A 13,673-nucleotide genomic window follows, 5' to 3' on the forward strand; every position below is an offset into this window, starting at 1 on the left:
CTCCCTGCAAGGAGCCTGCTTCTGCCTGTGTCTCTGCCTCTCTGTGTCTCTCATGAATAAATAAATAAAATCTTAAAAACACACACACACACACACACACAGAGGAAAACAAGAACATCTCTAAATCTCTGAATGAACATAGTCTTTTTTTTTTCTTTCCTGTCTTGGCTTCCTGTTTTTCTTCCTGCCAGTTAACCCTCATCTCCGACAGTAGAATCAACAGTCCCCTGTTACCCTGGCAACGATGGTAGGATAATAGAATTAGGCTGTCCCAGGGCTCCATTTTGGCATCATGCTTTTGGAAGAAAAAAAAAAAGCAACACGATCATGCAATATAATTTGTGATAAATTTATGGCACCGATTGGTCAAAGATAATATATGTCAAATTATCAGTGATTTAAAAAAATTTAGCTGCAAGAATAAGACAGGAAGTTGTGTCTCAGGATAAGGATTTCTTTTTTTTTTTTTTTTTAAAGATTTTATTTATTTATTCACGAGAGGCACACACAGAGACAGAGAGGCAGAGGGAGAAGCAGGCTCCGTGCAGGGAGCCCAACGCGGGACTCGATCTCGGGTCTCCAGGATCACGCCCTGGGCTGAAAGCAGGTGGTAAACCGCTGAGCCACCCGGGCTGCCCAAGGATTTCTTTAATATATGTTTTCCAGTCAGCTTTGCATTTTCTCTTGACATTTTATTTTTTTCATCAATTTAAAAAATAATGACTAAGAAAAATTTACCAGCAGGACAGTCTCTGAGAGCATGGCTGTTTTACTTCAATAGATTTGAAAATTCGTAAGAATCCCTTCTACTTTCTGCAAACATATTCTTCTCATGGAAAAATAAGTTGCCACCTGAGGGATTACATTCCTACGCTACCACATTCAGCACTGACGCTCCGTTGCAACCCACTGCTGATTTGGGAACCTGCTTTTAGTTTTTTCCAGGCTGATGTTTCTAAGACTGAGTCTATTCGCCTGTTCTCTTGTTTCTATTGGATTCTGGCAAAATCTCAAGGGTGAGCTCTCATCTTTATGATACTCAGTGGGACCCCTTGAGGATCTCTGGATCTGATTCAGTATTTTTCATGCTTGATTCATCTCGTTACTTGATTCATCCTTGAGTGTCATGTTCATTCATTCTGTCCAACCTTTCCTCCGTCCCAAAGCAGTTGGGTTTCCTTTGGATGGTTCCAAACAGAATTGTGGGAATTAAACTTCCCACGTGGAGGATAAAGGTATGCATAATTTAATTCATTCATTATCTACTTATTAGAAACTAAGAATGTTGACTCCACGCACCAGTATCTTGAGGTAATAATACAATGCAGTTAGTTTACAAATCTTCCTACCAGAAGACATACTTATAGGTGTTCTCCATATTGACAGTCTGATTGAAGAATTATATAAAAGTGATTTTTTTTCATCCATTTTGAAGAATCTTAGTCACACGATACACAAAAGACTCCCTGTTCAAGAGGAAAGTCCTTGTTTCACACTTGAGAGTGAAGCTTATATAAAGCTATTTGGTGTGAAGTGGACTAGATGTTTGAATCGCTTGGCCTTTATAAGCTGAAGGCAACCAAGTCAAGTTTTCAACACCTACATGGATAAACTTGATTTATTGCTCTTCGATTTTTTCTGGGACTTGGATTCTCTAGGCAGACACACTATTTACTCTCTAGCATCCGACAATTTGTAACGTGGGATGGATGGGGCCCTTTTTTTTTTTTTTTTTTTTAAATTTTTTAAAATTTTTTATTTATTTATGATAGTCACAGAGAGAGAGAGAGAGGCAGAGACACAGGCGGAGGGAGAAGCAGGCTCCATGCCCCGGGAGCCTGATGTGGGATTCGATCCCGGGTCTCCAGGATCGCGCCCTGGGCCAAGGGCAGGCGCCAAACCGCTGCGCCACCCAGGGATCCCTGGATGGGGCCCTTAATGACACCAAGAGCATGATACGGCTTGGATATTTTACCTGAAAAGTAAATAACCATTATTTTCAACCTCATACACTTACCTCTCTCCTAAAATGTGAGGTCAGTGTTTCTGACACTGAAATCTAACCTAGCTAATTGCAATTCAGCAAACATTTCTCTGAAGCACTGTTTATTTGCAAAACACTCTACAAGGTATTGAGGTGAGTCAAAGATGAAAACCGAACTATAAAAGTCCATTGTGGGAAGCTGTTTCTCTGGGGACTCTTTTTTTTTTTTTATAAATTTATTTTTATTGGTGTTCAATTTGCCAACATATAGAATAACACCCAGTGCTCATCCCACCAAGTGCTCCCCTCAGTGCCCTTCACTCAGTCACCCCCAGCCCCCGCCCACATCCCCTTCCAGCACCCCTACTTTGTTTCCCAGAGTTGGGTGTCTCACATGTTCTGTCTCCCTTTCTGATATTTCCCACTCATTTTTTCTCCTTTCCCCTTTATTCCCTTTCACTATTTTTTATATTCCTCTGGGGACTCTATTGATATTCCTTCACCTGTGGTTGTGCTCATTTTAGAGAGTTTATATAATTATCCAATGGAAATTCAGGGGGGCATGTTGGCCTTTCCACAGCTGAAAGGCCCGGGTTTGGAGATAGCCGTGCCTTCTCCGGATCCATAGTGACAGCATGTAAGGTGGCTCCAAGGCCTCCTGTCCTCGGTGAAGCCCTTACTATATGGTAAAGTCTCAGTCCAGAAATGTGAAGAGCGAACAAGACTTTGGAAACTGGAGCCCTTCTCCAGGACCTTAGTGGTGACAGACTGCGTGAGCCTTAACGCCCTAGAATCAGACCAGAAACAGAATGGGATGGCCCGGACTCCCCGTCAGTTAATTCCACTCATCCGGTTCCATTCTTCTCACTGTCCTCCAAACAGAATGTACTGTGTCTTTAGCTAGTTTAGGTAACTGATAAGAATTTATGGCTCTTGTTTTTTGAGCAGCATCATAAGCACTTCATATACATCTTTAATGTATTTAATCTTTCCAAACACTCTATGCAGTAGGAACTACTATTTGACAAATAAGGAAACTGAACCTCAAGGTCACTCAGAGGATGACTGATTGAAGATTCAAACCCAGCGTTGTGTGGACCCAAAGCTCCCATTCATAACTAATCTATAACTAAGAAATCCTCCATCTTTCTTGTTATATAATAAGAAAATAGTCTTGTTTTCAATGAATAGTGTCTTTACTACACTTAGTTTATTTTCTGATTAGAAGTTCTCTGCACTTCAAATTAATAATTGAACTGTGAATTTTGACTTGTAAAGTCATGTTGGTGGGGCTTCTGGGTGGCTCAGTGGTTGAGCATCTGCCTTGGGCTCAGGACGTGAACCCAGGACCCAGGATCGAGTCCCTGCATGGAGCCTGCTTCTCCCTCTGCCTGTGTCTCTGCCTCTCTCTCTGGGTCTCTCATGGATAAATAAATAAAATCTTTTAAAAAAAAGTCATGCTGACTAAGAAGGTTTCAATATTCTATATGCTGAAAAGTTTCAAGGACAGCATATTTTCCCTATTTCACTGATGGTTAGTGGATCTCTTTTCCCTTCAGTCACCAGCGTGGTTAGAAAATAAAAATCAATAGGTTCTCTCCATTAAAACAGAAGTTCTGAGAACAGCACTTGGGGAGTGAGTCATGGCTTATTGCTTTTCTGTTGACAAGCGTTGCTGGAGAAAAGACAATTATTTTGTTAATGACCGGCAGAGTTGCTGCTTCATTTTCAGCGACCAATTTTTACTGTTTTCAATACCAAAAAAACAAAATAGTGAATGTGATAGTTATAAAATAGCAGCAAATGGAGACATGTTGTATATATTTACTCTGATTCAAAGGATTTTTAAAGAATTATGCTCCAAGAGTCAAGAATATGGTTAAAATCCTCACCATGCAATGGTGATCACATACAGAAGAGAATGTGGGCAGTATCTGGAGACAGGATGAGTAGAGAATAATTAAAATTTGATGTTCTGCTTTCTCTACAAATAAGGAAATAATTAGATATTCTGATTAAAAACTGATGCCAACAAGAAATACCCAGGCCTGCGTCTAACTGCTGGGTTATCATTTCTACTGGGAATTGAACAGGGGATTTTTTTTTTCTTTGAATTGATCATTAGTAGTATTTTCCAAAGTAATTCTAGTTTGGATAATGGAACATTTTACCCTCTCTTTAGCTTCCAGAGTTTATGACTTACTATTTTAAACAAACAGATGTCTATTGGTGTTGAACTTATGCATATTTGAAATATTTCTGTATTGGTAATGTGGTTTACAGGTTTTGGTTTCATGTTTCGAGGGGGTTGCATAAATTAAGGAATGAGGTTAAGAAGGAAAGGACTTGTTAGTCTTGTCCTTTTAAGAAGGGCTTTAGAGAATAGGAGTCATAGTTGTCTTTAGCCACTCTGCCTTTATTTAGTTCTTTGACCAAACCTGCTCATTTTTGGGCCTCAGGGCCTTTACACATGTCACCACAGCTGAAGAACTGTCCCCAACTGCTCCTGCCCACCTCAAACCTTTATATGATCAATCTCTTCTAACTTTGGTAGACTCTAGTTTAATGTCTCCTTTTCAGAGAGGCTGACTGAGACTATTAAGCTTGAAGTAGGCTTCCTTTCTTTTATGATTTCTTGTTATAAGCACTTCTTTTTCTTAGAAATGCTTGTTATATTTTCCATAATACCTTTATATGTTTATTGTGTGACATCTACTTCTAAAGGCAGGAAATATGCCTGTTGTGTGCACCATATAGATCCAGCAACTCTCTGGTATTTTTGGGGTGCTTGATAAATATTGTTAAATGAATAAATGATTGGAAGAGTACATTTGAAGGAAGAGAAGGAGCTTCTTTCTGAAGGGAGGCTGCTAACCTAGCAACGTGAGTAAAATGTAGGGAGTAATGAACTGATATTGGGAAAAGGTAGCAAATGGAGTAGTTAGAAGTTGCTATATTAATAGCAAGCAGCTGGGAACAAACCGTAAACAGAATGAGAGTGGAAAGTGGTGCGAATAGTGTTGTGTTGATGTCTTCTATTGAGGATGACTGTTAATTTGGTTATTTCAAGGAAATAGGATTGTATATTGTATATGTATATGTATATGTATATGTTGTTTAAGCAACGTTATCAATGGAAGGCATGGGCGTAGTTTTACATATCTTTGTATTTAGAGTCTAGCTGGTCTTATCCTTGGTGGCATTCGGTAGATTGTTCTGGAATACTCATTGCCTGAAAGAGCAAATAATTGTAAAGTTTATCCACTGAAATAGCAGGTTAATTCTTATATTAGCTTGAGGCAAGTATGTGAATCACAATTACCAAAATGTGTTCTCACACCGGTAGATAACTCCTTATGCTTGTGGCAGGCTGGTTTCCAGTATCCTGGACTTTCAGTTCATCCTTGAAAGAGAGACGACTCTTAACTAGTTTCATTATTTTAAAATAGTATATAAATATTAGGTATGCATACATATGCATGTGTATAGGCACATACACGCACTATGTTTTTAACACCTACATTTAAAATATGACAAACTTCTTAATCATCCTATTGAATATTTTCCTATCTTTCAAGTATATTTATTGGCTGTAATCTTGTAGAGCCATTGTCTCGCCTTGTTCAGGCTAAAATTAGTTGTTTCCACCCAGAGGACACACAGCGCATATACACACCATCACAAACACATTGAGCCATGTGTTCCGGATACTTTGCAAGCACAATTCACTAAGGTAGGTGTTGTTACCTCCATTCTACTGATGGGGAAATTGAAGATTTGGATGGCGAAAGGAGCATTCTCACTGAGGTATGCTCGAATTTGAACCTAAGCTTATTGACTTCAAAATTCTGCTCATGCTATAGCATTCTGTTCAACCCAAACACCTAGAAAAATGGAGCTGGGACAGATTACTTGGGGATTTCAGGGCAAAAAATAATTGGGATAAGCACAGAATTTTGATTTTTTTTCTTGACTAGCGCTAATATTCATGCCCTTCCCACTCACTACAGTATACCTTAAAGATCTGGACATTCGGCTATAAAACTGAATTATTTTTTCTCTTCTTCCCCAATAAGTATTTCCTCACTCATGTATCTTATCATGATAAGGTATTATCATGTACTTTGACTACATACGCTTCTACTTTGCCAAGTTAGAACCCCTTTATACTGTCACTTAGAGATAGTTAATAGAGTGTTAGCTCTTTCTTTCTCTTCCTTCCTCACTTCATCTCTCCCTGCTTCTTTCTTGGTATTATATACAATTCTCTACTCTCTGATTCTGAGTTCAATTCTGAGGCAGATATTTCCATTTTTCTCCATCTTTTTCTTCAGTGAGAGTTCTATATGAAAAAAATTCATAATGAAAGTCCTCAGCAGTGTTCAAAGTTGGGAAATTGTAACATCACTGAGATACTGCTTTTCACCTTGACAAACATTATTGAAAATTGGTAATATGCACTGCTGGCACTGGTGAGAGTGCAGTAAAATAGGAACTCACATACTAGTAGAAGCATAAATTATACAACTTTTCTTATCTGCAGTTGGCAATTTATGTCAAAAGCTTTATACTGAAAGAATTCTTACCTCATCAATTTTACCCAAAGGAATTGACACTACAGAACTACTGAGACATATGTACACTGATTTTTGAACAAGAACACACACTCAGTGCAGCATTATTTCACTAAATATTTTAATTTAAATTTTCACTAAATAATTTAAACATCTAGCAATCCAGAAAGCGAAATAAAATATGGTACAACTATTGGAAAGACTTTTAATACACACATTAAGTCCATGTTTTTCAGAAATGAAGATATAGGAAATGATTCACTATGTGATGGTGAATGAAAAAAGCAAGATGTTAAATAGTCTGATTTTATATATGAGAGCACAGTCAGTACTGATAGATGCTCTAACAAATAACCCTTAAATTTCAACTTCCATCGCTTAACACAATAAAGCCTTATTTTTTGCGTATAACATAGCTAGCCCAGTGCAAGGGGGGTGATGGTTGTGAATTTGTGACCCTGACAAGCTCAGTGTATGGCTTCAACTTTGCTGGGGTCATCCAGCTAGCATATGGGGGAGGCAGTGAGGGGCATAGATGGGGGGGGGGGGCTCTCTCTCTTAACTGCCTTGGTCCACAAATGATGCATTATTTTTGCTCACATCCCATCAGCAAAAGCTAGGCACTTGTTCCTTCTCCCCTTAAATTGCAAGAGGCAGGGCAATGTAGTTTTGTGGCCATCAGAGCATCTCATCTTTGCATGCACTGAAAGATATTTCATAAAATTAACATCTCACGTGAGGTTTTCTTTTTGTGTGTGACTTACTTTCACCGTTGTGCTATTATTGTCTGAATTTTCTAAAACAAATGCAAATTAAGCTGATATCAGAGAGCTGTAAACATTAAGAAAACTTGAAGTGCAGGATGAGGGCCAGCTGCATATCTTCCCTCTGGAGGTGTAGACAGGTTGGGGCACTCACCATCGTGGATGTTTTAATATGGCCCTTGCATCTTAAGAGATCGTTCAGACACTCGTCAAAGTGGCAGCAGATCCACTGAGCACAGTGTGAGGAGGTCCCTTCTCTATGCGTGGCTGACTTGGATGTAATATTTATTAATACAGATCATCTGGACGGCTTTGCCTGATCTGGCTGGCTTGGAGGATTTTCCACTCTTCCCTCCTTGTTCCATACGTCTCGTTCCAAAACCTTTCCCTCTGGCCAAGAGAATGTTGTCTGCTGGCGGAAATGGGAAAGAGACGAGGCAAATGTTCTCTCTTTTCATCGTTTGTCAACAAGTTATGCTTTAGCAAAACCACTTGCACATGAAGAAGATGTAGATTGAGAATGCAACTTATACAATGCTGATGAGGTCTGAGAGATGATTAAAGAGCTAATATTTATTAGAAGCTTGATGTTAGCATGTAGTGTGTTCGCTGCCCTTTTTAAAGATGACCTGCTGGTAGTGGGAAATAGAAGATACAAGCCATGTGGGAGGACTATGACTCGTCCCATCCTACACATTAGATTCCACATTTTATCTCTGGTCCCCACTCTGGACAGTGAACTGTAGAAATACTTTTCTGCTAAGATCCTTTTCAACACTCATCATTGGCTTCAAAGCTCATGTCTTTCATCTCCTTGCCTCCTACTTATTTTTCTGTTTCACTGCATGCCACTTTCTTGCACTCGTCCTGGTAGAGTCCACCATGGCTATTTAATATTTAAAGGGTGGGATCATTTGCAGGTTTTAGTTTAAAGGTAACCATAGCACAAACGCACACATCCATTATTAATAGCAGAGATGCACTGTAGGTTCTCAGGATTCTTCTTTCCTTTCGATGTTAGCTTCGTGTGGGTGCAGCTGTCATGAGAATGAAGCTGTGATATTGCCTTGTGGCAAGTGGACTGTTGTGATAACAAGGGATCCAGAATTATGTGAACTGTTTATGTGGATGGACGTGATCATGCTAAAAAGGGACATAAAGCCACAAAGTGACAGGCCACGGAAAGTCCGGTTTCGGATTGCGTCCTCTCACAGCGGGCGGGTTCTGAAAGAGGTGTATGAAGATGGGCAGCCATCCGGCTCTCTGGATTCTGAATGTGCCAGCATCTGTGGGATAGATGGACTGAGCGAGCCTGACGGACAGCAGAATGGCCGCATAGGATCGGAGGGTGATGAGTATGAGAACGACCAGGACAACTTGCTGGTGTTAGCAAGGGCTGCCAGCAAGAAGGGTTTTGGGACACGAAGAGTCAACATTTTAAGCAAAAATGGCACAGTCAGAGGCGTCAAGTACAAAGTGAGTGCCGGCCAAGCTCTATTTAACAATTTGGCCAAAGTCCTGCAGGTAAGTCAATGCACTTTGTTCATCCCGGCCTTTGTTACTAACTCACCCTCTCGATACCTCTCTGCCCTCCAGTTGAAAGCAAGCCTCTCTTGTTCCTTGACTCCTACATACTTCATGAGTCACTCCTCCATCTAAGGTATTGTCTCAACGGGCATCGATTAAAAATAGGGTCATTATGCTTAGCAAATTAAATGGATTCTCAAAGGCAAATTTCTAACATTTAAATGGTCTTTTCTGACTAAAACAATGCATCTGTTTCCCGGCCCAGAAAAAAAGATGGACTTTAGTGTTCAAAGCATCAGAGCACAATTTAGAAGTTCATCTCTGGTTTATAACCCTCGAGTTCCCAGATTAGCATTTATCGTCACTTGTATTGATTTTAAGCCAGAGAAGATTGAGTGCTGCATTCAGCGGCATTGGATTCGGCTGGAAAGGCATGAAGCTGTAAAGATGAGCTTTGACTTTCCCCCACTGCTTTGGAGGTTGCAGGTTTGATTGGAGGTGCGTTTCCTTATTCATTTGCCCATAAGAACTCTAGAGTGCCCATAAGAATAACTCTTGAAAAAGTTATTCCTCTATCAACATATAGACTTAGATCCAGATTTTATAGTGAAAACATTAGCTTTTAAAATGTGATAGATTTTGCACAGTAATGGAGGAATGTATCATTCAGGTCCTGGGGCCTTTGGCAATGATCTAATGTTTAGACAAATTTTCAAAATTGCCTGGAAGCATTGGTAAAATGATTTTCTGTTGAAAACAGGCCTCATTTTTTTCAGGAATAGAATTCATAATCATTAAGGTAGCAAACCAATATTTTTCATTGTAATACCATTTTATATTATTCTCAATATTTAAATAAAATCTCCTTGATGAATTATTCAGTGTTTCTGCATTATATAAGGATGCGGTAGTGGTAGGGAGAAAGGATTTTAACCAAAGGCTTTTGATTATTTTTCATTTTGAAGGAAGTGTTTGGAAAGATCACATCACCAGGATTTTAAACAAAGAAATCTAAGGGTAAAAACAATTAAGATCAAAGATTCTTTTCATATATAGACTTTACCCATGAAAGATTTCACTGATTGAGGGTGGGGGTGGGGAATCAAACATTAGACACTGATGACTATATATGACTAGATTGGAAAAAATCTTGTATAGATTTCTACAGACGTGACTATTAGGTTGAGATCATCTTAGTAGCCTCTGTGTTTCACCTAATGTGGAAATTGTTATTACCAAAGTGTAGAACAAGATTCTATAATAATGAAGCTTAAAAAAATGTTGCAATTATTGTGATTAATTTAGCTTTTAGTTGAATTGTGATTTGAGTTGCTTTATGATCTGGAGGGTTATTTACAAAACTACTGCATCAGTTTTAGTACTGTGATTTAAATTTGTTCAAATCTCCCCACAAAACTATTATTTATGAGTAAATACCTTAAATATTCAAGTCCTTCAGGAGAAAAACTCTTCCTCCCTATGGCTTTGTCTTGGTAGAGCTAGAAAGTCACCCATAGAAAATAAAAGAAATTCCAAAATCAAATGTTAGTACTAAATTACAATAGTTTATTTGTATATGTTTCTATGCATGGTTCCATCACCCTTTTTCTTGAGAAAAAAAAAATCCAATAAAACTGTTATTTCCTAATAATTTACCCCCACTCCATTTACCCTTTGCTTTAAGAGAACAGTAGTTGTTACTAGCAGAGATCCCTCAAAGTGTAACATTTAATAATTTTTTTTCCTAGCTGGTCCTTCTTTCTTCATAGTGTGGGCAAAGTCATCGCATATTGTAGTTATTCACAAATTTTGGCCATCATCATTCGTTTCATCGCCATCATCTGCATGGAATGTTCTCTGATGTCTCCAGGACAAAACATAAGTTAAAGGAGGTCCTACCTCAGTTGAGGGCTGCCAGTTACACTATTTTCAGGGGCTCCATTCACATCATTGTAGACAATACCACTTGGAGTTGTGCAATACAGCCTACATAGCATTGTATAGAGAGCTTATGTGGATGCTAGCTGCTGGCTAAAGGATAAGCATGTCGTAAGGAGTGACAAATGTCTTAGGCATGTGCCTAAGGCTGACTGAGCTGGTTTCCCAACATACAGTAGCAGAGAAGCCCCAGGGACCAAAAGCAGAGCTTACCATTCACTTACTCCCATCCATGGTTGTGGGACCAGGTGTGACTCTTCCCTGGATCTCCATATTTTCCATATGCCTTGGAAAGTAAGCAGCAAACTGATGGATGTAAGTGGCATGTAGCAATTTCTCTCAGGGAGGAAAAAGTGAGGGGTGGTATCTTAGATATTGATTAAGGTTTCAGTGCAGTCTTACGGAAATGAAGAACTATAATCAAAGAAACAGGTCTTTCTTCCTGTTTTAAACTATAGAGTCTTAAAGCACTCAACTTGAAACTCTAGAGGAAACCCTAAATATAAATAAAAGCTTCCAAAGAACCTGTATATTACTTGACCTCCCCCAGTGAGTTTCCCATTCTGTTATTCCTGTCGCATAGAATATTGGCAAGTACCTTGCAAAAATTTCAACTGTTCAGAGTAACCATTGAAATTATTTGCCTCAAACATTTATACTTCTTACAGTACTCATTTAGGAAATTGTCTGTAAGAGGCACATTAGTACAAATTCCTATTTAATTTCTTATTTTATAGAAATCTGGGTAATTGAGGATGTGCGATATTAATTAAGGTTTCTGAGGGTAGTGATGGACCAGGAGGGAAAGAGAGAAAAGTCACTTGGACTCTCAGGTGGGCCTTGCTTGTAGAGGGTGGTTCACGGTTCACTGTTTCATCTGTGAATCACTCAAGGCCTCCAACTGGTCTAAATTATGGCTCTGCAGATACAGGTGGTGGGCTTTTCCATTTCTTCTAGAAATGACAGGAGTATAATGCTCAAGGGAGGCTGGTTTGGAAATCTGAAAACCTCGAATCTATTTACGGCCTGAAATATGCATTTATTAGCTACTGTTCAAGCTGCTCATGCCTCCACTAGAGTTTGAGAAGCACTGACCTAGGGTGTAAAAGGGAAATTCATCCAGTTCACTAGAGTCAATAAAAATACTCCTTAATGTCCTTTATGTCTTCAATATTTAAGAGGAAAACAAAGAAAGTATGTATTGATCTCTATATGTTCTTCTGATCCTATGAGATCACCAGAAGGGTCTTTCCTGAGGCAAAGATAAATAAAGATATTGTGACAGGCTTGTTTCCCACTGGTATCCCAGTTTATCATTTGGCTTAGAAATGATTCCTGAAATTATCAGTACATTCCGAGGTAGGTGTTCTGTTTTAGTTCTCTTTAAGATGTTCTGCTGTAAGGATCATCCTATCTAGATAAATGACTTTATACCTCGTAACTAGAAAATTTAGAAAAAAATAGATTTTATTTGTTTTTTAAAATGAGTTACTTCATGGAAGACAAATTACAAAACCGCTATATAGCTCATAGCTCTCATCCACCCAATGCATAATTAGATTTGAGATACGTCTTGACCTTAGTAGCAACGTATTTCCACAGTTTCTTGGGGTGGGTCAATGATGCAGATAATTAAGATCATTTGTTTTTTCTAATTTTTTCTTCTGGGATTAAGTTTCAAGTAGTAATTAAGTATCAGTAATCTTGTCTTGACCCTATCTTCAAATTTATATAATCTGTTGTATATTCGGTTAGAATCTTTTTCTGTAATTTCCGTAAATTTTAATTCCCTCTTTTTACAAATTTAAAACTATCATATTAGAGAAAAACAGGTGCAAAACAGGAAAATATGTTCCACTACATACTATAATTTGCTGGCTCTCTTCTAAAAACTCAAACATGTAACTCTCATCTTTGTATTTACATGCATATCTGTGATTAATGTGCTTAGATTTATGAGCATTTTAACATCTCAAGATAGTAAAATAAAAATAATCGGGCATTTGCAGTACAGTTTGCATTTTGCAAAGGGTTTTCACATACATTATTTTACTTGATTGTACCAAGGATTTTTGTGAAATAAGCAGGAAAATGACTGTTAATAATGTCTGTTTGTACATAACTGTCAGAGAAATCAAGTGTCTGGCCCAAAGCCTAGTAAAATGACAACTCTGCCTTTCACTATTTAGGCTTTTTTAATTTTTAAAAGTACAGTGTTATATACAGGAAGACTCAACCTTACTTTTTGAAATGTTATAATTACAAATTTGAGGATTAATCATATCATAACTGTGATTTAGTCTTTTGAAACTTCAGTATTTGGTTAACAGCTTTTAAAATCTATTGCTAAAAAAATAAAAAAATAAAATCTATTGCTTATTGAATGTTCAAATCTTTACCTGGGGAAGGTTTTTCTGCAGAGTTAAATAGCTTCTCCTCAGTTTTAAATTGTATTTTTAAAAATTAGCGAAGCTTATCATCTCTATAACATCATTTGACTAAATTGTTTTGAGATTGCGAGGGTTGACACTGGAAGGTGGTGATGGGTTAGCTCAAGGAAGACCCCCTGCTCAGCGTTGTTCACTAACGTTAAGTTGGATGATTAATGGGAATTCACGGTGGTGCTTATTATTATTCATCTCTGGTTCACTCTCTCTAGAATTATCCTGGTGATAGAATAATATTCCAGTGAAAACAATGTGATGCTCTTTATTACTCCTTGGTCCTAGTGGTTTGTTTGGATCACACTGGAAAACAGCAGCAATACTAAATATTGATTAAATACAGAGTACACTGTTCTTATTAATTATGTGCATTGACATTTATTTCTCATAGCAACTTTATGAGGTAGTACATTATTAATAATAATTTGAGCATCTTCTTTGT

The 13,673-nt window shown here is 38.2% G+C and overlaps 1 protein-coding gene across 1 annotated transcript in view; it reads left to right on the forward strand.

Annotated features, from left to right (window-relative positions):
* The first annotated feature begins 8,444 nt into the window (after window positions 1–8,444).
* GRXCR1 (glutaredoxin and cysteine rich domain containing 1) overlaps window positions 8,445–13,673 on the forward strand; it is a 112,879-nt gene continuing 107,650 nt past the window's right edge. Inside the window, exon 1 of the mRNA XM_041723946.1 lies at window positions 8,445–8,846. Coding sequence (XP_041579880.1) covers window positions 8,445–8,846 — 402 coding nt within the window. The remainder of the gene's footprint in view (window positions 8,847–13,673) is intronic.

The sequence above is a fragment of the Vulpes lagopus genome, chromosome 12, assembly GCF_018345385.1.
Source record: "Vulpes lagopus strain Blue_001 chromosome 12, ASM1834538v1, whole genome shotgun sequence".
Classification (NCBI taxonomy): domain Eukaryota; kingdom Metazoa; phylum Chordata; class Mammalia; order Carnivora; family Canidae; genus Vulpes; species Vulpes lagopus.